Raw genomic sequence first — 25,814 nt, forward strand, 5'->3', positions numbered from 1 at the left:
ATAGCCTAAGGACTAGTCAGTAAGATGAAACAGTTTTACAAGAGTCCAAAAGTTAGCCAGGTCCATTTCCTCCTACACTCAGAAATTAATGTTTATCTGATTTATAATGAACAGTACAGACTTTTGTTCAGAAACATTAGTCACTTGGTGTGTGTGAAAGTGTTACCTGTGCAAGAAGTCAGGAGCTTTATTTAGCAGAGTGTAGTACTGTCTCACGAACTCCCGCCCTACAAGCAGGGGACTTGGCTTCTCCATCACCATTTCTTTGGTACACAGTGTCAAATGCTGTAATTGGAAATATTCAGGTTAGTTTGAAGACAGCTCTCTGCATTACAACTTCCCCATAAAAGGATGAGTATAATGATTTTAGAATTGAAACATTTATGCAAACAGTAACTTAATTCACACAGAACTACTCCACCAATTCCAGACACCCTCCCCCACACATCCTTTAAGTAAACAAAAAGATTTCAGTCAATTCCTGTGTTATATTGACAAAGTCCCTTACAGAACAGGTGCTTTAAAAAAAAAACCCAAACAAACAAACAAATAAAAACCCTGTCAAAAACCTCTAGCGCCATTTATTTAACCCTTTGGCAATACACTGATGAACAATTAAAAATCCAAGTTCAACAGCACTGCAAAACAAACAGGGATATACTTTCTTAAATCAGCCAGTAACATTCCTTTACCTTGAAGCACACCTGCTTCAAAATGTTGCTGTCACATCTGTAACATGAAGATGGTAGCTCCAATATTCTGAAGTGATTATGAGGGCTGGATTCGCATTCCCTGAAGTCTGGGAAGAGAAACCTTTATGCTCCAGAGATGACCAAAGCCATAGGTACTACTTGTCCAACCTAACTGCACTTCACATTTGCCACAGAATAATTTAAGTTTTAAAGGACTTGTGAGGGTCACCAGGTTCAATCGCAGGAGCAAAGCATGACCGGTTTCTAACATGTTGCTCGTTAAAACAAGTTCTGAATAAGGTTATTTGCTAACATGTAAAGCAGAACTTCCATCTGCAGTTTCTGCCTGTCAGCTGTCATTTTAACACTGTGCACCTTGGACAAGTATGGATCCACCCACTCCCACCAGATAGATGTAGGTAGCAGTAACATCTCATCCCCTGGCTGCAGTCCTCTGTTCTTCAGGCTGAACAAGCCCAGCCCTCTCAAAGTCTCCTCCCTCCAGGTGCTCCAATCCTCTAACAATCCTGGTGATCCCACAGGGTTTCTCTGCTGTGTGGAGGAGTTAAAACTGGGAGCAATACTCAGGGTCGGGGTGTCACAAGAGTCCAAATGGAAAGAAAGAATCACTTCTGCTTGCTATACTCCTGCTTAGACAGCCCAGAAAGTAACCGCCCCTCACCACTGCAAAGGGACATCACTGACTCAAGTTCAACTCTTCTGCCAGCACATCGAGGTCCATTTGTACAATGCTGCTTTATACTCAGTCATCTCCCGGCCTTTACTTTTGCACACAGTCCTTCCATGCATCTGCAGAACTTGGGAACTTGCCTTTACCGAACTTTGTGATGTTCCTGATGGTCATTTCTCCATCCTAACCCTCCAGAAAAATCAAGGTAAACCACATCTACTGCACATGCCTCACCCAGTGAGCCATTCCTGTCACTACAAAAGGCCAGCTACTTGGTCAGTTATGACGTGTCCTGGGTAAATCTGCACTGGCCGTTACAAACACCTTGCCTTTATGGATCATAGATTTGCTTTACAAGCCTTCACAGGGATCAAGAAGCCAGCCAACCTATAAATCCCCCACTTCTCCCTGACTCGAACTGTTCTTAGTTTTACTTGCTATGCTCCTACCCATCCATACCATCTCACAGATCATCCATGTCATAAAATGATCTTCAGCACCTGGAAGTCTTTTTGATTGCTTGCCAGCAACTGAAATGTCACTTCTTCCAGCTCATGACAGGAAGGCTGAATTCATGAATGGTGAGCATCTGCAGTCATGAGATTCCCTCCAGAAACTTCACAACCAACCTTAAAAGAATACGGACCTCAGTTTCTACAGATGAGACTGTTGGTTTTTTTCTGCACCCATGCCCCACAAGCAGTTGATGAACAAAAAATTGGTGACACAATCTTCACCACAAGCACTTGTGAGAATACACAAGGATGGAGCTTCATCACAAAGTATTTACTTTTAAAGAACCTATGAATAAGCAGATGATAGCCAACACACAAATTTATGAATCTAGCAATAATCAAAGTATGTGCATTAACAAATTTCTGGCATACCACAAGAACACTGAAAATGCCTCTGGGTACAAAACATAATAACCTGTGGTAAGTTATTATACTACATCAGATCTGTATCACACTAGAACTTTTATTCATTGGAAGCTGCCCTATTTCAGGAAAGGCCACCGAAAGCTTTCAGAAAATCTGACAAAGGCAAGTAGGCAATGATCACACACAGCCAGTTCTTCCCTAACAACTTGAAACAGAAGTCTGTTTACATTGCCAAAGAGATGAGTACTGTCCACCTCTGTCCATATTTCAAGTGACAGCACTATTGATTTACATCATAGAACCACAGTATTTTACAGGGTATCTCAGTACAATTCTTCACCTGTCTCAGTATTATTTCCTTTCATTATCACTTCAGAGATCTCAAAAGGGGTAGCAGAGGTTTAATAAACTGTTCAGGTCTCCAAGTCATTAAAAGGCAGTAAAACAAAAATGCAAGTACTCCTTGCTATCAAAATGGGTGCCATGAAACCAGGTTTAAAAAAAGATTAAAAATCTCCATGTGCCCCAATTTGTACAGCACCTCCTTAAAGTCAAGGGCCTGAGTCTTAGCAGGCCCAAGGGGTTTGGAGGTAAAGACTACAGTGAAAACCCAAGGCATTGGCATCAAAAATTTAAATAGTCCAAATTCACAGAGAATGTGAGTTTTACCATGCACTATGCACGTTTTATGAGTTTTACCATGCACCATGTTTTACCAGGCACTAATGGAAGCCCCATAGATACACATACTCTATAAAAGCTATTTTTCCATTTTTCACTGCTACATACTGAAGAGTCAAGGAATAACAGCTAAGAAAGAAGAATCTGAGCACTCTTCTCACTCAAAATGAGTCACATTCTTAGATCAGCCTGAGCAGCCACTAGGAAAGTGTCTTAATGAGAACTTATTGCTTGAGGCACTCACATACATACCAGCCAGCAACAAAATACTGGAACTGAGATGTCAAACACCAGAAATCAAATAAATTTATCTGCTGGTTTCTTTACGGTGCAGCTGTACTGTTAAGAGCCCCCCGTTTTCACCATGCACACTGATAAAAGCTGTTAGCCACACAGACAGGGTAACATGAACACCCATGCAATTGCTGCTTGTCCACAGGTAATCCTGCCTATTTTTTTTGTGCTGACATAACGATTAATCAACAAGATTTAACTTCCACCCTATTCAGTACTGGAGGACTAACTGAAACGTGGAATCTCTTTCTTCTCCAGACAAGGCTCAGAGGTGAGGGACCCAGAGGCACCCATCAAGGGACCGGATTCTAAAACTGAAGGAACATCCACACACACCAGTGCACTGCTTCTTGCAACTTCATTTGGCATGACTCCAGTCCATAACAACTTAAGCTTCCAGGCGGGACTGGACAAGCTTGTCACCATTACCTCAAACAACCAAGTTCCTATCCTAAGGTTCGTCCATGGTCACTTCTTTCAAGAAAATAAAAACAATGGCAAAGTTAGCACAGAAAGGAATTATTTGTTATTTGCATGCAAAGATAAGCAAATGGACAAAAGCTGAAAGGATATTTCGCTCCGAAGAGCAACACCAAGTGCAACTGCAGGGTACTGCTGAACTAAATAGTACCATTCATTTAACTTTGTGACAACATCCCAGCTACAACCTGTTAGATTGAGGTACCAGATTATTACAGACTTACCTCAGCTCTGTGAAAAGCATCTTTTGATGGTCTGGGATTACACACACCAGCCATGACAAATAAAGCAATAAGTTAGCCTTTGCAACAAGTTGAAACTGTTAAGGGCTAGAAGGATGAGATACAGCTCACATTAGGACAATTGTGCTGAAGTACTTGGGAACCAACTGCTACAGTAATTTCTCAAGTCCACACTGAATTAACAGCGTGCAAATTCATTCAGTCTGTAATTATCTTTATTCATAAATCTTTATTTATTAAACTGTGTTTGTCACTTCTTCAACTGAGTAAAAAAACCCAACCAAACCCCGGAGTATCACTCATCAGTTTGCAAAGGAGGGCAGCAGCAATGTGTTTCTGAAGTACTGCAGGCCACCATGTGCCGAGTAGTCAAAATGTTCACTGGCAGGCATCTTGCTCAATAAGTAGCTCTACCATTACAGAAATATTTTTTTTCCCTAAAATACATGTAAGCTTTCTCATTATCATTTCCCTCATTCTGTAGAAAAAACAGAAGCATGACTAGTCAGCTGTGGCAATGCATTAAGTTTACCTGAGGCAAACGGTGGCATACATGCTCAAATCTAGGTATCCAGAGAATAAACTTTGGCACAAAGTTTTTGGTTGTGCCAAGAGGTATTACAAAGCCACCTCCATCCTGTTTCAAGACAGACCAACAACAGAGGCACTGCCTGGATGCTTCACCAATTCTACTAAAATAAAAAGCCAAAGAGTTCTGACAGGATCTCAGAGAAGTGTCACCTGAACTTGAAGGCAACCTCCATCAAGACACTTTTAAACTTTGGGAGGGACCTGCAGGCAGGCCTCATCACGCAAGTAAAATATTTTGTCTTATTGACAAGCAAATTTAATCTCCTCAATCTTCCATAGAACAATCTGTCCATGACTAAAGGCACATAGACATCCAGCTATTATAGTTTTACATAAATCTGCAATAGCGTGGTTTGCTCAAATCCACAATTCTGCAACTTGTGTCCAAGTGACTGACCAGATTTGAATATACCACTTAAACTGAAAATAAAACTGGCCAAAATGCTCTTGCAAATCAGAAAGATGCCCCCCACACAGTGGGCATAGAAAGTAAAGCCACAAGGGACACTGTGCTGCTTCCCACACCATAAGGGCTGAGGAAAAGAGAAGAAAAGGGAAGAGGAGCTTTCACAATCTTGGGCAGGTTTCTCCTAAATCCAGATTATCACTTCTAAACTGCAATTCCTACTGCAGGCACGCAAACAATGCCTTAAAGAGTGTACCTGCTACTGTGAACCATACACACGACTCAGATGCCACTATGACAACACATCATGTGAGCAGCCACCTCGAGTAAAGCTAAAAAAGCCGAGCAGCAACTGACAGTCCAGCTGACATGAGCCAGGGCATCTGTAACACAGCTCTGCAAAGACTGGCAGGTACTCCACCGTAAAGCAAAAGAAGCATCAACTGAAATGGAAAAGTATTGAAAGAGCAATTGGAAGTTCCAAACCACCAGGTTCAGTACTGAAACCACCTTCTCGCTTTCACGCTCTGCAAGGTAAGCACTCAGATCATCCTCCATCTGCAGTAAGGGCCATCAAACCTGTATAATCTACCGGAATCCCTTTACCTCATGATCTCCTTTACCTAATCTGCTGCAATCTGAACTGGCTGAGCCTCAAGGCACAGCATGAAATGATTTCAAATCAAGCTGTCCTGCAGGGTTGGGTTTTTTTTGGTTGTCTGTGGTTTTGTTTTGGTTTTTTTTTTTTTTCTTTTTTCTTGAGAGGCACTTAATAGCGCCCTCTATTTTAGGCTCGTGACTTCTATAAGGGACCATATTCTGGGCAGTTAAGCTGCACCATGCAAAAGAGCTAACACCCACCCGAACAGCAGTAACAATAGCTACTGTAATCAAAGGCACCACACGCTCTGGGGAAGTCGCTGCATCTTTCTCTGTCATCATCCAATGCCAGGCTCAGCGCCTTTCTCCTGGTACCTCATCAGATCTATTAGTCTGATGTATTAACCTTTTCACACGTTCTTTGAGATGCAATGCAGTTCTTCAATTATCAAATACTCTCAAAAAGAATGAAATCCAGTGTCACAACTGCTACAGTAAGAAGGAAGACTCCAGTTCAACACTGCATTAAGATCCCATGTTTCCTCAGCACATTTTCAGCACCATAATATCTTCTTTAAGTGTAAGAATGGATGTATAATTTGAAACCTCAGTTCCACAAAGGAAAACATTTCACTCATAGGGGCACGGGCAGGTAAGTAGACTGGATGGTCAGCTCATGCTGTTTTCTCTGCAGTTTAAGGTAGCAATCACAGAAAAGATTTTGTCAATGAAAAAATCATCTGATGCAGGTCATTGCACATGATGAGCCCACATCTGCCTGCCAATTAGAACATTAGAAGAACATTTCAAATCATGAACCAAGATGACATCTCTTACACCCAAGCTACTAGAATCCACAACAACAAGGAATCCTTAAGAATGAAAAGGCTTTCCTAGGGATGGTATGTAGGCATACTTATAATCACAATAAACACAGAATGACTCATTAATGATAAATTAACTCCAAAAGCTAAAGCAATACTGGCTTGTCAGTAACATCATCTTGGCTCAGAATGCAAGTTGACAAACTCAATACCCACTCACAGTGCTATGGTAATACAGCTATGCTACCTTCAGGAACCTGGGTATACATAGCAGCACTTGCTCCATATTCCTTCACAGGAAGGCTGCCACACTGCACTGAGCAGGATGGCACGGCCTACACTGCAGAGTAACCATTTCCTCCATTTCTTGCTTAAGTTTGTCACCGATCTTCATTCTGCTACTACCCCTTCATTAAAAGTGGCCATATGAGAAATGAGAAAAAACCAAAAAACCCCACCCTGAGATATCTGAGACAGCAGAAAGTGCTTTATACACACACCCCCCCCCCAAAAAAAAAAGCTTACTCAGAGAGGACATCTTTCATACTCCTCCATCCCATTACAGACCAAAGAATACTGGTGCTTGGCTTTACACATACACGTTGTGCATAAGTAGTCTACCCGCACACAAACTAAGCAAGGAACAAAATAACTTACCCTATTTTTCAACAGCTCAAAAATGCCTTGGGTATCTTTACATTTCTTCCCGTAGCAAAGCAGAACACTTGCACACTGAGCTTGAAACGCCTAGAACATACAGAGGACTACAGAACTGCCAAACCAACATGGAAGGCCACAGTAACAAAACCTGCGTGACTGACTAAGGTTGAAATCAAACAACAATCTCGTCTACTCTCATTATCTGCTGTGTTGGCTCTTTCACGCAGCAGCACTTGGCACCAACCTCAAGATCCAGGGTCACCCCACTAAGCAAGGGATGTAAAAGCTTTGTCGTGGGGTTGCCCCTGCGCACCCACACTGGATCTGCAATGACCTCTACTTCAGCCCTCCGAGGTTAAGGGGAGCAAAAGCCTGAGAACACACCGAGCTCAGCTCATTATAAACGAGAGCAGCTCAGAGAAGATCTACTCCTGGCATCGAAATCCGCAGAATAAAAGGTGCTCGCACCCACTTCAGCCATATTAGGTGTGAGAACAGAGCAGTCCAGGTTGCCGCCGGGGAAAGAGAAGCGGAGGAAGGCGAGGCCTGCGGAGCCGGCACATCTCCCAGCTGGAGATGCCGCCGCGGTACCACCGTCAGGGAAGAGGGGGGCTCCCCGCGCCCAGGGTGGGAAGCCGAGGCGGCTCCTGCAGCACCAGCGAGGCCGAGGCGGCGGCCCCGCACTCGCCAGCGGCCCAGCACCCCCGAGGCCGCCGGGAGGCGATGCAGGCGGCCGGGGGAGGGCGAGCGCAGGGCCGCACGCCGCAGCCAGCCCCGGGGATGACGGGGCTCGGGGCGCTCCGCCCGGCAGCGGCAGCCGAGCGAGGGGGCGCCTTTTCCCTGGCCTCCCCCCGCCGCCCGGGGCGCGGCGGAGAAGCCATCGCCGGCGGGCGACACGCCGCCAAGGTGACGGCGAACAAAAGCCCCCACCCCCCCTGCGCCCCGGCCCCGCCGCCCCCGCGCCGCACCGGGCGAGGAGCCGGGCCGGGAGCCAGCAGCCGGGCCCGGCTGCGCCGAGGCGGGGCGGGCGGCGAAGGGCAAAGCCGGGCCCCGGGGCGCTGTCGCCCGGCGTGCGCGCCGCTCCCCTCAGCCCTGCCGGCCGTTAAGCGGCCGCCACCCCCGCCGCCCCAGGGCCTAGCCCCGTTCCCCCCCACTCACCTAGGGAAAAAGTCTCGGTGCGCGGGGCCGGGGCACGTCCCCCCCTGGGTCTGGCTTGATGTCGGGCGCGGCGAACGTGTCCCTCGGCGTGTCCCGCAGCGGGGGCAGGACGGGGCGCGGCGGCAGCGATGTCACGGCCGAGCGGGGGAGGGGCGGCCGCGGCTCCCGGGCGCGCGTGCCTGTGCGTGCGTGCGGGCGCGCCTGCGCGGAGGGAGAGAGCAGGCAGGGCCGCCAGGGGAGGGGCGAAGGGGGGCGCGCCTGCGCCGCCCGTATTGTCTGCGCTCTGCCCGCGCAGGGCGGGGCCGCGCCTCCGCCAATCGCCGCCGCCCTCCGCCGTGACGTACCCCGCAGCGCCCGTTTCCCGCCGAGCGCTGGCGGGGCGGGTGGTCGTTAGCGTGTGTGAGGGGAGGCGGGGGGCTCGGCCCAGTTCTGCGGGGCCTCTGGGTGGGCGTGAGGGGCCCTGTGCTCCTTGTTAATCTTGTGGCGTTCTCACGTACCGCGGAAGGTGTGTCTGTGTGGCCGGTTCTTACTGTGCTGTCAGCCCTGCCGTAGTTAGAGCCCAGGTGCCCGTCGCGGTGGCGCGGCCGGGTACTGGTGCGGAGGCTGGCTGGAAGCAAGTGCACCGGGGTGGGCCCGGTAGCCGCTGTCCTGACATCTCTCATTTCTCTGGCTCGGCGGCGTCTCAACGGGAGCACCGTTTTGCTTTTGGCGGACATCTCCGGCAGCCTACATAATACGGGGTGCAGTCAGCCTAGAGCTCTTTCCTTTTCTGTAGCTCAGTTAAAACTTCAGAGCTCTGCACTGAAACAGAGAAAACTTGTGAGTTATGTTGAGGTCTAAAATAATGATTGTAGGTTAAACATCAAATAACTCTTAGCCAGTGTGACAAAAGCTTGACCTTGGGGTGTATTAAGTCACCAAACCCTGTGTTTGGGAGGGCTTTGCTAGCAGTTGGGGCCCATCAAATAGCTCTCTCGGTGGGGGCAAATCCCTTTCTTTCTTTGAGGCTGTGTATGTGAGGATGCAAGCACTGAAATACTATAATAAAGAACTCTGCTTTGTGTGAGAACCTGGCTTATGTTGTTTTTTTCTTCTTGATGTGGGCCAGAATCTCCTCATGCCTAACCTTACTGATTAGTTTTGCTGTGTGGCTGCCACTGAAAGGTAAGTACCTTGACCTGTCCTGGTTGGGAAGGAGGGGAGCCTTTCCTGACCTTGATGGTATCCAAAGCACTTTTACTTAAAAGAAGGATTTTTTTCCTTCCCCCCCCCCCCCCCCCCCCGCGAAAACCTGTTTTTCTGCTATCAGGCAATGAAGTGCAAGATAGCATCCCAGGAATTTACAGACTAGGACAGTTGTGTGTCAGCTGGCTCCAGCTGAATTTTGCCGAGCCAGCTTGCTGCTGGGAAGTGGGCAAGCAGCGTCAGCAATGCAAAGCCCCTCCAGGTCAGCGTGCTGTGCTAGGTCGCAGCATCGGGGAGGACAGTGAAGCCAGCATTAGGCGTATGCTGTGACTGCAGCCTGGCTTTGCCCTGCTGTGGCTCATGAAACTGCTGATGCGGCTGTGCTGGCAGAAAAGCACCTGGTTGTTGTGTGAGTAAGCCTCAGTGAAGGTTTCCTTGTTGCCCAGGAAGGTAGAAGTGCTCTGGGACATGTGCTGAGGGATGTCTGTGCAGGGAAACAAGGGGTAATGGCAAAGGAAACCGTGGCCAGCCCTGAGGCTTCGGTGTGTTCCTGGTGGCACCTCAGAGAGCTCTGTGAGTTGCAGAGTAAGTTTGGGTTTTCTTGCCCGTTATGGAAAATGATGCCAGGTGGAATTCAGAGAGGAATGTAGGGCAGGTGAGAGATGAATTGCAGGTGTGTGTGTGTGAAATCACAGAAATGAGACTAGGTTGCCCTGCAGCTTCTTTTTACTAGGTTGGGGGGTTTGCTGCATCCAAAACCCTATGTAGCTCAAGGACTGGAGGTGCTCAGGGCTTCGCTTCTAATGTTACAAGGGATGAACAAAACTGCTTGATGAAAGCCCATTTTGTAATGACTGCTGTGATAGCTCATCTTTTTTAGACAAATGAATTGATTTTTAGTGTCTGTCTTTAGATGGGAGAGGAAGCTATTAGTTTTAGAATATGGAAAGAGTAAATGTTTGCTTTCAATTCTGTAATTTAAAATGTTGATTTAATTTCTCAGTTGATGGAGAAAATAAAATCCCCAAAGCTCTTAAATTGTGACGTGAGAGGCGTTTTCTCCTGGAGTGAAACAAACTAGTTTGGTCCCGAGTAAGATGATCAGTTTCTTTCAATATTTGCAAATCAATATTTGCCATTGTTGCTAGAAAAGTTGCTGTAATTTGATAGGCAGAACCCCCCAAAATACTGCCATATTTTGGGAACCCATAAATCCTGTGGGTGACTACCAGGAGGGCCGCACCAGGCTGGGAGCTCACGTGCAGATGCGGTGTGGGAAGTGTTTGGAGGGCTGGTCCTTGGCTGTTGTTCCTCAGCAGGAATACAGAAAGTGCTGCAGTAGCATCCAGCAAGAGGAAATCAAGCATCTGAAAGAAATTGAACTACTTCGTGCTCTGCTTGTGGGCTGAAGTATCGTTGGTGTCTGGCTAAGCTGCTGTTTCTCACTGAGCTGATTCTGGTTCTGAAAATGTGGTACTGTACCCAGCTACCACTGTCCTTTTCCATTATAAGCCAACAGTTTCTGAATTCCAGGCCTCATTGATTTGTTGTGGGCACGCAGACCCCAGAGATGTTGGGGGGGTGTGTGTAACTGGCTTACAGGGGATGGCTGGCTTTGGCGCTGAGGCAGGTTCATGCCTGCAGCCCCTGTGGATTACCCTGAGCAAACCCTTCTGGTTTGCACTTGCTTTTTTTTTTTCCCCCTAGTGAAAAATGCAGGCCGAAGGTGGGCAGCGAGCCCTACTGGCGCAAAGCGTTGTCAGCTGGGAGCGAAGGCTGAGCTCCTTCCTGCGTTCCACTGTATTTGAGAAGCGTAAGGCGGCTGCCGGCACGGGCAGCAGGGCACCATGCCGGGCCGGGCCGGGCCGACCCGACCGAGCCGGGCGGCAGCGTTCAGGCTCGGCCGCGGCCCCGGCAGCCCCGCCCAGCCCCGCCCCCCCGCCGGCGGAGGCCACGTCGGCGCCACGTCGCGACGCAGGCGCGGCGCCCGCTTCCGTCGCGGGGGCGGCTGGCGGGGGCCGGGAGCGGCGGGGGCCGGGGGCGCGGGGCGAGCGGCGCTGGCCGCGCCGAGCCGCCATGAACTTCTTGCGGGGCGTTATGGGCGGCCCCAGCGCCGGGCCGCAGCCCTCCGGCGCCGAGACGGTGAGCGGGACAGGGCCGCAGCTCGGCGGGGCCTAGCGGTGGCCCCGGGTCCCTCGGCGGGGCAGGGCAGGGCCGGGCCGGGCCGGCGGCTTGTCCTCGGTGCCTCTCGGGTGACGGCTGCGAGGGGCCCCGGCGGGCCGGCCGGTGCCCTGCGGGGCCGGGAGCGCCCTGCCCGCCCGGCTCGGGGGCCGGGGGCAGCCGCGGGAGGCTCTCGCCGCCTCCCCGCCTGTGCCTGGGCCGCGCCAGGAGCCTTTGGGCCGCTCAGGTATTGCGGGCATACGGGGCCCGTTGCTGCTCCGAGGGACGGAGTCGCCGGCTGGCCGTGGGGAACCAGCGCTCTCCCGTGCGGTTACCGCCGCCGAGCTGTGATTTTTGGGGGCGTTTTGGAGTCGTGGCATGTTATCGTTCATCACCCGTGTCTTGTACGCTTCCAGATTCAGAAGCTGTGTGACCGAGTAGCTTCTTCCACATTACTGGATGACCGAAGGGATGCTGTGCGTGCTCTCAAATCGTTATCCAAGGTAAACACTGCGCTTCCTGCAGAGCTGCACGGCTCTTCGTCTTCTTTTGATGTGTTGCTTAAAAAACTGTGTTTGGATTTTGGCCTAGAGCATTAACTGTTCCCTTTCTCTCCAAACAGAAATACCGATTGGAGGTAGGCATACAGGCTATGGAACATCTCATCCATGTTCTTCAGACAGACCGGTAAGCACGTTGCTGACTTTGGCAGCTGCCTGCAGCTGATAACCCAACCCTTCTTTGCTGCTGAAACCAACAAACACAGACTTTGTTCTCTGTGCTAATAAAGCAAGGAGGGGAGTAGGGTTTCTAACAGCTTTTTTGTCACAGTGGCTTTTTATGATTGTAAACCTAATCAGACTGTAATCAGAGGTAAAAAGAGCAGAATTCCAGAAACTTGCATGAGGGATGGAAAGACCAGTTCTAGAGTGAAGGTGGTAGCACAGCATGTCTTAATGCTTTCTAGTGGTTGGTTTCCACTGCTCTGGAAAGGTAAATCCAAAATCACAATATTAATTCAATGCAGGGTTTGGAGTAACCCAAATCAACATGTTACCGGGCAAAAGGTGAACTAGACAGAATTAAGAGGAAACGAATGAAGTGAGCAAATGTGTGTTTTCTCAGATGTGTGTCATCAGATGGATTGGTAGAACGATTCCGTCATGGGGAGTAATGCATTTATATTGAAGGGTTCATGTAAATAGGAGAGCTGGACTCCATGGTTGCTGTTAAGACCGATGACATTAGTCTAAATACTTTACATGGACTAGAATTTACGTAACTAGCAATTCAAGTGTCTTTACTATCCATCTCCTTCTGCAATTAATTGCATTGCTGTACTTGATAGTACCCACATGTCGTGACTTCGATCCTGTTTACAGTGCTCTGATTTAAGCTTCAAGTACTGCGCATTCTTGGTGCTTAGGTATGGTCTTTTGGTCTGGATTTGAATGTAAAGCTGGTAAATTTAATATATATTAAAAAACAGTAATAAAGGCATACTTGGAATAATTACATGTGTGTACATGGGAAGCAGGAATGTGTCTTCTAATGTCAAGACAGGGAGGAACTAGAAAAGCAGCAGTTCAGTGTCTAGAAGGAGGCATTGTGCTTTGCTTACGTATGTAGGACAAGAAACCCTTTGGTGCTCATCTGGAGGCTGCTGGGGGCCTCCCTTGCCTGGCCAGTTACACCGGCTGGAAGGGAAGGTTTGGGGCTGGTGTCTAGGCGAGTCCAGTGTATTCCATTCTGTTGGCTGGGTAGTTAAAAATGGATGTCTGGCCTGCATGCAGCTTGTGTGGTGCGAACAGTTAGAGGGAAGGTTATAGGAGTAACTGTCACTGACATGAAGGGGAAACCCTTCAGAAAAATTAGGTCAAGGAGGCTGCTTTCATCCACTTATCTGCTCTTGAGGGCAGATTTGAACTTTGAGAAGGGAGGCGGGGCTCTGCTGATCTCCTTTCCTTTGAGACTAACCCAGACCCTTCCGGGCAGGAACTTGAGAGCTGTGCTTTTAGGTCTCCAGTTGTCCCTTTGGAATTTGTGTGTGCTGGGGCTCTGTGCAGATGTCTTGTGTGACTTGGTCTGCAGTTCAAGAAACAGTAAATACATTTTTCTGGCTTTGGGGTTTTCCAGCTGAAAAAAAAGCTGTCTTCCACAAATATTGACAGGCTGATTTCCTGTTGCATGTTTGTCAGTGGACCAGCACATCAGCTGTCCTCAGTGTTAGATGCTGTGGTTCATTTGAGAGATGTTTAGCTGTAGCCACTGTGTCTTGTGTAAGTTCAGGTACGTGTTACAGGTGGTGTGAGTGCACTGTTTGGTGTCAGTGGCTGTAGAGGTGAGGCTTTGGGGACTTGCAGTTGTAGGAATAGAAATCAAAGCCAGTTCATCTGAGTAACTGGTTGATAACTGAGTCACAGGCTCAGCTGTCCCCAGTGCTCGGGCTGACCAGCCTATTGGACTGAGAGGATGGTGGTGTGATGGAGGTCACTGCTGTTGTGCTGTCGCTGCTGTTGCAGCGTGTGTATGTAGGTATGACCTTTGGACTTTTCCAGTGTCCACCTGAGGTGCCCTGAAGCTTTCTGCAGAAGTGGAAAATGCTGATTTCCTCCTTTATTTTTTTGCATTGTAGCTGCTTAAGATTATTTTTAATAAGTAGCAGCAATGCAACTTCAGAGAAAACAGGAGTCGGTGATTGACTCAAGTTGTCTTCTCACATGTCACTGTATTCATGTGAGTGATTCACATGTGCTGGTGCTGTACGTTGACTGTGTTGCTGTGGAGTTTAAGATTACAGGTGGTCTAACTTGATTAGAAATATGAAAGGACGAGGAAACCAGTATACTAAAATCAAAATGGTGGCTTTTGTTTTTCTCTGTAGCTTAGCTTTAGGGAGGTCTGCTTCTTCACTGATCCTAGGTTGGTCTGCAGATGGGTGACTGAGATCTTGAGGTGAAGCATTTTGGCCATGAAGATGCTGATGGTTGTTAGCTTATGGACTGGAGATGGTACGCTCCTATCTGTGTGTCATCTGGGATATATGCCTGTAGTTGCTGTGTTTTGTGGGAACATAATCCATGGGATTTTCCTCTTAGTTCCCAGCTGAGTAGGAGCAGGGCTTGTTTGGGCCATGTCAGGTGAGGCTTGATTGGCTCTCCAGCCTTTTCTGTAGGGATGGGATGTTTGGGTGGCATGACTTATGGGAGATGAGCCAGCAGCAGGAATGGGTCTCTAAATTTGCAGAACTTGAGTGTGTGATTGGAATGGATAGCTGATGTACACAGTACTGTAACATGAGAACAGTGACGTGCAAATGTGCTTTCCTATTATGTATTTACCAGAAATTAATGGAATAGTTCAAGATGCACAACTGTTCGATCTTCAGCATTTGTCTTGCTGGAATATGTAATAGCAATATGAAAAACTGAAGCAACTTTGCTGGTAGGAGTTGATTATTTCCTAATGCAAATAAGGCCATTGTGAAATCAGTATCTAATCAAAAAGTAATTTAGTTTTAAGACCTTCTCAGCCAAGTATCATAGCACAGCTCTTTTCTGAGAATTGTTAACTATTATTAGTGTAGTCCTTGAGTAAAAAGTAGCTGTCATTCACTGCCAGTTATCTCCTGGATTTGGTGAATCAATTGTTCCTTCCCTTGAAATTTGAAGTGATGAGCACAAGTACAGTGTCAGCTCTGCAGTAGTAATTCATTCTTTCCTTCCTTCCTTCCATTTGCAGCATGTTTACTTCCCTTGTAGTGAATCTTTTCTTCAGCTCTTTGCTTTATAAGGCATACTAATATTTTCTTAATTCTGAAGTTGTTAGTACAGGGTGAGAAGCATTTATAGCTTCATCTCCTGATTTTAGTAGGGAAGAGGCCTGTTTTGTGTGGCTGTGCTGAAATGGTTAGTGCTTCTTGTGCTCTGTTCTCAGTTCTGTCCTCAGATCTTATGCTGTTGCTTGGAATTATTTACAGGCTTTATACTGGAACAGAAACACACCACTTCTGTCTCTTACACGAAGACATCATTTCACTTGTTAAATGGTTTACTTAAAGATTGCTTTAAGCTCTAGCTCCTGCCTAAGTGCTTAAAACTTGTTCTATAGAAAACTGACTTTTCACTATTTTTTTACCTCTGTGTGCATCAGCCATCCCAGAACCTGATGACGCTCCTGAGTCAGCCTTTAATCTTACAGACTTCTGTACACACCAGTGTTCTTAGGCCATGTATTTATTTTGGAATATGAAGTAGGAACTGTGATCTACTAGAGGACTTTTCCTGACTTGCTGTCTAGATATTGCCACATCCCACCGGGGATTATTTTGAAAAAAATTTGGCATCAGCTGTAGGATGGGCCAGTACCACTTAACTGTTGGTGTGGCAGAAAGCACCAGAGCCAGAAGTCGGCTTGATCTTTACTGCTTTGGTTCTACTTATCTAACAAGGTTTTTAATTTCAACATGATGATTCTAATAATTTGAAGCCTAATACGAACCTAAGAATTTTTTTTTCCTTAAGGCACAAACCTCAATTATTTATGTGCTGTTAGTTCCAAATTTTTGAATTGTAATACACTTCTCATTAAAACTTTCTTAAGAGGAAATATAAATGTCATTACCCCTTTGATAACTTTTCCATGACTTGAGTTTTTAGGGGTAACAAAATGCCCTCCTTTCTAGGCATGCTGTGATTGATGACATGATAGAAACACTGTGCTTTTCCATGCTTTTCTTGACAATATAGATGATGCTTGTCTCTGTTCTGACGGTGAAATGCCGGAATTTTAGAAGAATAGGTAAAAGGATTTTTGAGGCGCCCTACCTGGGCAGGACAATACGTGGGTGCCTTAATTTCCATATGATTAGTCCCTGCTATTGTTTGTGAACTCATGGAGTGCTGCACTGACATCTGGGTTGAGTGCCACACAAAAGCACAACAAGCAGAGGCAAGATGCCCAGGGTGGCTTATGCTGGATTCTTGCATTGTCTAAAGTTTGCATCTTTTATGGATGCATGAGAGACAGGAAGTCTCTCTCTCGACTGATGTTCCACTACAGAGCAAAAGCTGCACAGCTTCAGTCTGAACAGAATAATCAATAAAATGTTGTAAATGTTGTATGTGGTGAACAGCACATCGATGGTAGCAGGGCAATGAACAGCAAAGACAGGATGCTGCTGTCCTAATTTTGTGATGTGTTCCTCTTTCAACATAAGAAACAAGGCCTGCTTTTACCACATCTACATAAAATTGGTCTTTTGTAGCTTCTGTGATTTCCTTAACAAAGGAAAGGATAAGCAAGGCTACAGCTTGCTTTTGTTTTGTTTTGGTTTTTAGTTCTCCAGGAATAGTATTTTCTAAGTGGTTTTCAGATGTGGAATTGTTTCACTTGCACAAAAAGGAAAGGATTGGCTTTGTAGTATAGTGTTGAAGAACTGCAATTGCAATGAATGGAAAGCATAAGCAGGCTGGAAACGCGAGCATACCTGCTGAATGAGACTGTTTACACCAGGGGTCCTCAAACTACGGGCCCCCCAGGGTCCTCAATCTGGCCCCCGGTATTTACAGAACCCCCCTGACCACCTCCTCCGCCCCACCCCACCCCCCCCCCCCGCCGGGGGTTGGGGGGGGGAAACCAAGCAGCCGCAGATGGCTGCCTGCCGCTTCATCCGCGCGCCAGCCCCCTGCTTAAAAAGTTTGAGGACCCCTGGTTTACACGGACTGAAAGCTTCCTTTGCTTGCCTTGACTAACAGTTTGGCAGAGGAGGAGATAATTTTTTCCCCTTTTGCTTCCATTACAGCCCAGCTTAAAAGCAGGTGGTATGAGTTGAGTGACATGCTGAGGAGAAACCGATGTGTCCTGGGAGGGCATCAGCAGCACAAGGATTAAATTCAAAAACCAATGTGAAAGAACAAACTACACTGGCACTTGATGATTTCTACCTTTTGATTTAGTGTGAAAGTGGTAGAAAGGGAGGTGAGGTGTCACTTTGACAGCTCACTAAAGCCCTTGCATTAGTGGTACAAGAAATGCAGGTACAAATTGACCCGTTCTCTCTTCTCAAAGATGGTGGATCACCTTGAGGCATCTCTAGTGTTCTTTCTACTATAGGTCTGTCCTGTAGTGGTCTAGCAGAGATAGCTGGCTTCAGTTAAGGCTTGACTTTTAAGATTGCTGGTTAGGTTGTTTTTTAGGCCTCTGCTCTGAACTGGTCTAATAGCTTCTTAAAATGCAAATTTATCTTTGGTGTGGAGGCCTTATTTGTATGCCTTGGAGATCGGTGGAAGCAAATAAAAGCTTGAATGAAAGGTCTTGTTTTGGCAGTGTGCTCTTCTGATGCTTGGGCAAGACATGAAAATAGCTGTGAGGTGTGTCCTTCTGCTCAATGAGGTGCCTTCCTTTGTGATGTTAGGTTTTATTTTCCTTTGGTTCTTGACCAGCTGTGCTATCATACTTTGCTAGTTTTTGAGCAGCAAAGCAAGCAGCAGCAGTGGTTACATCCCCCTGCCAATCTCTTGCATTGTGTCTTTGTTGCAGGGCTTACAGGTTGTTGGGTCTTTGTAATGCAGAAATGGGTCTCACTTAAAACAGGGCTTAATAAGAGAAGAGTCTTCACATAAGCAGGTGAACTAATGTTTTGAGGTTGGATTGGCTGCCCAGCAGCTTCCCAGGGAAGCTTTGGAGTTCAAAAACCCTTAATAACTGGGTGTAGTCAGAGTTGGTGACACAGAGGCTGGCCTGTTTGGCCAGAATCCACCGCTGTTGTCATTTCATTCACGGGGAGTGCAAGCTTTTGGCCCCTAGTTCTCACTGACAACGTAGTGGAGAGGGTCTTTCCTGGGATGGTGCTGAAGCTTGTTTGCAGCTTCCTTGGGTGACTTTCTGGGAAGGGTTCTGAAGCCATCCCAGAGACTTCTCCTGGTATACCTGAGGAGCAGGTTGGAAAGAGTGATTCTGAAAATGGAAGGCACGCTTATAGCAAAGCTTCCTGTGGTCCTCTGGAGTCACCAGACTTTCTGGATGTGGCCACCTGAGGAAATGGAACTGGGAAAAGGAGCTTGACTCCATTCAGGGACCAGACAGCTCATGGTTACGTGGCATAACAACGTGTGTGTCAGCATCAGTCCTTCTCACTTGATCTAAAGGGAACTGCCTGTGCAGAAAAACAATGTTGTAAGAGTAGTTGGAAATAAGTTATTAAAGAAAAACGGTTCTTTCATTTGCAGTTCAGATTCTGAAATAATTGGCTATGCCTTGGACACTCTCTACAATGTAATATCGAATGACCTAGAAGAGGAGGAGCAAGGTAAGCACTTGGTAATCATAGTTGTATTAACTGTGGGGGTGCTTTCCTTGGTGGTTTTGTTCAAATTATAAACTGTAATACCTGTGATTTACTAATGCTGAGACTTGCTTTGTTATTGTGTAGCTGTTACGACAGTGCTAAAAATCTCATTGTACAGAGCTTGCATTACAGTAGTACTGGATCTCTTACTAATTAAAAAATCTGTGTTCTGTGAACAGCAGCCAGGTTGGAGTGGGGTAATTAATTGTTTTTTCTAGTTTGTACATAAAGAATAGTGACTTTCTTTGCTATTGGGAAAGGACAGTTCTGGCTGTTACTGTCAAATGGGACACTGCTATCTGGTGATTGAACAAGGATATTGAGAGATAAAAATCTCAGGTACCTATTGTATAAGGTGGCTATATGTAAGTGTGAAAACCTTCTTTTCCAGCCCTGCTGTGCCATTTTACAAAGAGACTTGACCTGACCTTCCCAAGATAGATGCAGAGGTAGAAAGCTGGGCTGTCCAACTCCCTGCCTCTTCTGCCTTTTTCTTTATAAAGGCCTTTCTTAATAGGCCATCAAAACTGGTCTCAAAGGCCAGTAAAATGGTTGCTGCTCTCAAAAATAAGCCTATTCACAGGACCACCAGGCTGAGGAAAATGACAGCAGTAACCCAAATTGGGCTGGGACAAGAAGAATGTTCTTAAAACTAAATATGTGAGTAGGAGCCACAAGTGCCCAGGCTGAAGAAGAGCCAGATGCTTCTGGCAAGTAAAACATCTGTTGATAATAACTATTTCAGGCTCTTGAAGGGTGAATGGTGCAGAGAGCTGGACAGTCCAAGTTTCCCTGTTTTTCGCATCAAGGACATGTCTGGAGAGTGGGGATGGGATCTGGCTGAGGGCCATGCAAGTGCTACCTTGGGAGGAAGCCTCAATCCAAGAGCAATGTCTGTCAGATGCTGAGCCTGTATGGCTTGCTCTCATTGATATCATTGGGGAGAATGGAGACCAGGTACTAGTTAAGGTCATGCAGCAGGTGACTTATTTGCTAATCTGAAGCAGGTTGTGTAGTAGAGCCAACTGCGGGATTCACCTGACCTTTCTGATGTATAGCTTCTGCCTTGTTGTGGGTGTTAGTTGGAACACCACTTCTGTTAGTATTTGCAAATCAAGTCTTTGCTTGATCACTGTTTAAACCAGGGACGTAAGCCAAACAGTTGTAGACTTTTTGCCAAGGTTTTAAGAGGAAAATATAAAAAACAAATAAAAAGACTTGTAGGATATCCATTCTGCTTTTGAGTGAATGAATATGAAAATCCATTGTACCAGCTTGTCCAAAAAAAAATAATCAGATTTTAGGCAAGTGTGAATACAGTGTGAGAAGGCTACGCTCAAGGTGATGAAATATCTGTGGGTTCCTAACATCCTGCGCTTGCTGTGGATCTCAAGAGTATTTCTAGCCTTGATGGCACTTGTAACGGTAACCAAAAAATGAGATACTTGTGGTGGAGTGTAAATGCTCCTGTGAATGGGCAAAATATGAGGTGATACTGTTGCTTGAGTTGAAGTCTCTTGTCTGCAGTACTTACCCCAAAGTGTTTCTTCAAAGGCTCCTTAAGTGATAAATAACCTTATGGAAGGTAGGTCAGGGTTCTCCAATAAGAATAAATTTCTGCTAATATGTTGGCATTATGTTGTGCGGTATGTCCTTCCATAGTGCCTTCTACAGTGAACTGTCTAGTCTTAGGTAGCTACAAGCTGAAATACTTCTGTGATACGTTATTCTTAACCATCTCTCAAATTGTTGCTTTGCTTACTTGCCCTTCTTTTCCTTGTTCATCCAGTGGCCTTATCTTGATGAAAGAGGTTTTGAACGAGATGATGAGAGTTTTACAGTGCTAGTGAATCCATATGTTCATGGTAGCGGCCTTGATTATGGACTCAACAAGAATGTTATTAGCGCACTCAGGAAGAGCGAACAATTGACAGACTTATGTATGTGACAACCCCGGTGTTGAAAGAGTGCAGAGTTGTTTAGTTCAGCCACTTTGATAAGAACTACCTGAAGGAGTAATTGCTGCTGTAGAAAGCTAGGATGGCTGCTTTGAAAATCTGAGCTTATGCTGCTGTTGGTTGTGCTGTTTGGAAAGCTATTCAACTTGTAAACCATTCTCTTGTTTCTTTTTCTTTTATCTGCACTGACAGATGATTCTGAAGGTAAAAGAACCTTTACTTACATAAATGTGGCTCTTTGTTTTAGGTCTGGTTGCTACTCACACCCATAACACTCGCTGCCATTTGAAAAGGACACTGTAAAGAATTGCATTGCAGCTTACTGAAAGCTTTTTTGCTTTCTGCTCTATGCATTTTCTTTGGAGCTGAAGTGTCTTCCCAAATCTGTTTCTTACGTGACTTGGGCATGTTGAATGCCAGCAGATCACCAGCAATTGTAATAATGATAAATTCTCATTTGGGATGTCATGAAAGCGTGCAGCTTCAGAACTGGTAGGATTTGAATGGGCAAAAGTTTGTAAACAGAGTTTCTGTTTTCAAGAAGCCCTGAAGTTCGACACAAGTGCATGCACTGCATGTAAGCATTCTTCACAGTGTCTGTTTTAAGCAATGCATGTTAAAATACAGTGTTCACTTCTCCCCTAAGTTACCACTAACGTGTTCTCCTTGTTTAAACTGGTTTTATCAAAATGCACTTCATCTGTTTATTTTAAGCTTAAATTCTATTTTGTGTTGCTGCTTGTTAGTGAATCCCTAAGAGCTAATCTTAGCAAACTGAAGTAATTCTCTTTATTTGAGCACTGTGAATGTGTGGATTTAAGAAGCAATTATGGGTGGAATTGTGAGATCTGTGGTATATCCGCAGAAGCAGAAGATGCAGTTTCTCTTTGCCTCTGTTTCTTAATTTTTAAGTTTAATAGAAGAAATACTGATAGGAAAAAGCAAGTGTCGAGAGAAGGAAAAAAAAATCTACCACAACTTTAATTTGACCCTTTTACAGAAGAACCCTAAACATCCTGAACTAGAGTCAAGCTTTTGGAATAAATAGAAACTACATCAAACTTGTAAGAGGCTGTGTATATTACTCAGGTTTTGCCTTAGCACCTGCAGCTTGTGCAAGGTTAAGAGCTGGTATTAGGAGGAATACATAGTTCAAATACTTGCTATTTGTAGCTGCGTCTGGGTAAATGAAAAGGTGTTCAGTCACAGCTCGCAGAAAATTCGAAGTAAAATATTAACTTAAGCATCTACTTAAAACAAAAAAAGTTTAAGTCTGTGGGCTTTCCTTGGTTTGCAGCAAGCTGTAGTGTGTGTGATTCTCAGCTGAGCTGCCTCTTATTCTACAATAGCAGGTGCAGCAACTGAACTTCTGTGGAGTTGGCTTACCTGGTTTTGTGGTTTTGGTTTGGTTGGTTTGTTTGTTTTGCTTGTTCATGTAAACTAGTAGCAACCCAGGCTGGATAAGCCCCTCAGCTTCAGAGAGCTCAGTATTGGACTTGTATTCTGCTAGATGCTATGTGCCTGGGCCAGAGTTATTTTCCCAGTCTGTTCTCCCTTTTGTCATCTTTTGTTAGTATTTTATTGTTTCTGCAGCTAAAAATTTACAGCAGACTAATGCTACTTTTCTCTCCCTCTTGTAAGCTACCTACCGGTAAGCCTGCTTTAAGGGAGAAATATTAGTTGTACTACATCAAAGAAATTATTGGCTACTCTGATGTCTTTCCTGTATTGGAAATCCTTAAAAATTATATCTTAACCCGATACTTTGCAGTGAATTGTCATTGCCAACAGTTTGAATTGCGTTGGTGGAATTAGAATTGTTTTCTTGGTGCCAGATTTTTATGGTAGAGTCTTTTGATTTCTCTGTTTTGCCATACCCCTAACAAAGTACAGAGTTTGAAAATTACAGGTGGTTTTTGACCCTTTTTATAGCTGCTTAGTTGTTAACAATTTGTTGGTGATTCCTTGATAAGGCTGTAAATCCTGCAGTGTAAGGAGGAGGGAAAATCCCTGTTTTGCCTTCACTTAATCAAATCAGACCTTTGGGTTTGGTCAGAAATTCAGTGGCTTTCCATGTTTTTTCTGTGCTATATGCTTCAAGCTGTTCCTGTGCCTGTGGTTTGATCAGCTAGCATGGGATGGCGCAGCACTGAACGCGCATCTGCGTGATTTGCAGGGCAACCTGATTCAGAAGATGCACAGTATTGCCTTTGCTGTGGCTCTTCAATGAAGCATTGAGCTCTCTGAGCTGCCTAAAACACAGAGCAGAGCCTGGGTGGGTGGCAGTATGCTCTGTGGGACAGGAGGGGCTTAGAGGTTTGGAGAGAGATGGCAGCAAAGCAGGAAGTGGTTTAGGGGATGCGCAGGGCGAGGAAGCTTTGTAGGGAGAAGGGTGCTTGGCTGGAGTCAGACATAAGTGCACGTGTCCTTCTGTATTGCCCTCCCAGCAGTTACTCTGTGCTCACCACTCTTCTGTACTGTTGCAAGAGGCCTTGTGTAAAGACGACCAAGCAAAGAACCAACCTATTTTTTTAAGAAAGTGAGAGACTCCTTTCACACAGGGTAGCCAGTGGTGTCATGTACAACTGAATTCCCATCCCTGTTGAGTGGGGCTGGATTTGAACTCCTCTTGAGTAGTTAAAATGCTGAAGTCTCAGAAACTCTGCTGGATTTGAGTGAAATGTCTTCTCTTCCTGTCCAAAATGAAAGTATAGTGAAAAACCTCCCTTTTAATTTGAAAAATTGAGGAAGAGCAATTCTATGGAAATTCCTTAACTACACTAATGAGTAGTACCTACATGCCATTGTTTTGTGAAATAGCTTTGTAAATTGTCACTCAGCCTAGAAAAACAGCAGCAGTGCAGAGATGCTGTTGGCATGTTTCCTATTGTTTTGTGGGACAGTTTTGCATTTGTTTTTTGTTTGTGCAACAATGACACATGAAGCAATGGTGTAAGACAGAATTTGTGTGCTACCCCAATTCTGCACAACTGAAGAGTAAATAACAGAATGGCACTTCCTCACCCATGTGAAATTAATTCAGATTTCAAGACTTGAGAGGTTTTGATGCTCATCTGTTTCAAACTTACTCTCCTTTCCTGATTTTGAGTCTTTTCTATTGCTAAACCAAAATAAGTAAATGAGGTGTTTGAGCCATTTAGCTTTAGATGGTTTATATTCCCCACCGCTCGCTTCAAGCCTTTTGGCATGAAATGTACTTTGCTTTTGCACGTTAGTGAATGGTCCCTATGAGGAACTTCTCTACCAGATCAGTTCAGCTGCATGTGAACGTAGCTGCTTTGAGACTTTCTGTGCCTCCTCTGCTGGGAGGGTTCTCTTTCTCCCGGAATTCTCTCCTCACTTAGGCATGTGCTTGATTATATCTCTAACAGGCAGCTATGGGGGTGAGAACTGTGAATCTGATTGGATATGATCAATGGAAATAGTGTGGGTTTTTTCTTTTAATGATGAAATGAGTTTGTTTAGTAGATTCTTGGTTTCCTCCTGCATTTAAAACAAAGTATCTCTCAATAGAAGTTATGTTTAGAATAATGTAGGTTTTCTCTTTTTTGCAAAGCTTGCCAGCAGTGTTTGTTTTGAAAATAAGTCAGTTAACCTTATAGCAGTGACTCTATAAAACTGTCACCCATGGTCCTGTTTTTGTAACAATACAAATCACAGCTACCTGAAGTCCTTCTAATTATGTGCTGTAACACACTTTTTTACTATTACAGAAGAAAACTTACCAAAACAAGTTGATGATTTGGGAAGTCAGTTCACAGAGATTTTCATTAAACAACAAGAAAATGTCACACTCTTGTTGACTCTTGTGGAGGTGAGTAACAGTATCATACTGGCAATACTGAGGGATGTGTAGCACTGTCCAGGGAGGTTATTTTGATGGATAAAGCTATGTTTTTGTCTTTCTAGTGAAGCCTGTGTCATTTGTGAGCTATTCTTAGACATAGTGAACATGGGGTTGGAGGTGAGTGAAGACTATGACCTGGATGTATGCCATTAGTGCAGCTTTTCAAGCAGGGTAACACTGAAAGGGTTTTAGATATTTGATTGGAAACAGTGAAAAATATTGCTCCACAAACTGCAACTGTTGTCACATGTGCAAGTATAATTTTCAGGTGATCATTAAATGATAATGAGATAATATCATCTGTTGAAATGCAGTTGAAGTAGAAAGAGTGACTGCTTTCTATCAGCATGATGTTTAACTCCTTTTCCAGTGGTTTTATCCTCAAGCAAGGACTGTCTCTGTTCTCAGCTGTTAAAAATTTTGTTTTAAAACTAAGAATATGATCCTGCTTGAAAGAAAGAGCAATGTGAATCTATTTTCCTCCTTTTTTTTTTTTTCTTCTTTTTCTTCCCCCTCCTTGGAGTCCATCTTTAGTAAAAAGATGATGTTCTACTCTTTCCGTATGGAATTTAAGTCATGTTTTCAGCGGTTTTAAACATTTGTCAGTATATCTGAGGCTTATATCCCCTAATGCCAGATTATGGCCTCAATAGATAGAAATGCAAATCAGGAGCAGTTTTGTAGACTATGGTTAGTGAGTTAGTAAAGTTATCTCTGAAACTTTTGTTTGTGGCTGACAGTCCTGTAAAACTACTTCGTGAGTGTGAAAGGTTGGTTTATAAATACACTCCTGAGATGCGTAATTGCAATATGTATTTTAGGAAAATCCAGGATGTACTTGTTTGATGTATCTGTTACAAGGTAGACTAGGGTCTTATTCTGCAGCAGGGTGCTGGTGATGTTATTGATCCAAATTTGAGGTCTGCAAGTTCAAAACAGCAAGCATTTGTCCTAAAGATGGGTGAAACCTATAGGTGTAGCTGCGTGACTGTTGAAATGAGCTTGGTGTACAAGCGCACACAGAAGTGTCATTTGATAAAAAGGTGTATAGCATTCTGCAGAGCTGGAAGCCTGCGATGTGTTTTGTAGGTTATC

The 25,814-nt window shown here is 45.3% G+C and overlaps 2 protein-coding genes across 4 annotated transcripts in view; one reads left to right on the forward strand and one right to left on the reverse strand.

Moving 5' to 3' along the window:
* Positions 1-8,412, reverse strand: part of G3BP2 (G3BP stress granule assembly factor 2) — a 30,015-nt gene extending 21,603 nt beyond the window's left edge. For both annotated transcript variants that reach the window (XM_056353362.1, XM_056353352.1), the window contains exons 1-2: positions 8,201-8,412; positions 167-285 (exon numbers count right to left, since the gene is read on the reverse strand). In XM_056353362.1, the coding sequence (XP_056209337.1) occupies positions 167-261 (95 nt within the window). In that variant the 5' untranslated portion in view covers positions 262-285; positions 8,201-8,412. The remainder of the gene's footprint in view (positions 1-166; positions 286-8,200) is intronic.
* A 2,959-nt stretch (positions 8,413-11,371) lies between these two features.
* Positions 11,372-25,814, forward strand: part of USO1 (USO1 vesicle transport factor) — a 37,020-nt gene continuing 22,577 nt past the window's right edge. For both annotated transcript variants that reach the window (XM_056353376.1, XM_056353384.1), the window contains exons 1-5: positions 11,372-11,527; positions 11,962-12,048; positions 12,168-12,232; positions 18,775-18,854; positions 24,586-24,686. In XM_056353376.1, coding sequence (XP_056209351.1) covers positions 11,462-11,527; positions 11,962-12,048; positions 12,168-12,232; positions 18,775-18,854; positions 24,586-24,686 — 399 coding nt within the window. In that variant the 5' untranslated portion in view covers positions 11,372-11,461. The remainder of the gene's footprint in view (positions 11,528-11,961; positions 12,049-12,167; positions 12,233-18,774; positions 18,855-24,585; positions 24,687-25,814) is intronic.

This window comes from Falco biarmicus, chromosome 1, assembly GCF_023638135.1.
Source record: "Falco biarmicus isolate bFalBia1 chromosome 1, bFalBia1.pri, whole genome shotgun sequence".
NCBI lineage: Eukaryota > Metazoa > Chordata > Aves > Falconiformes > Falconidae > Falco > Falco biarmicus.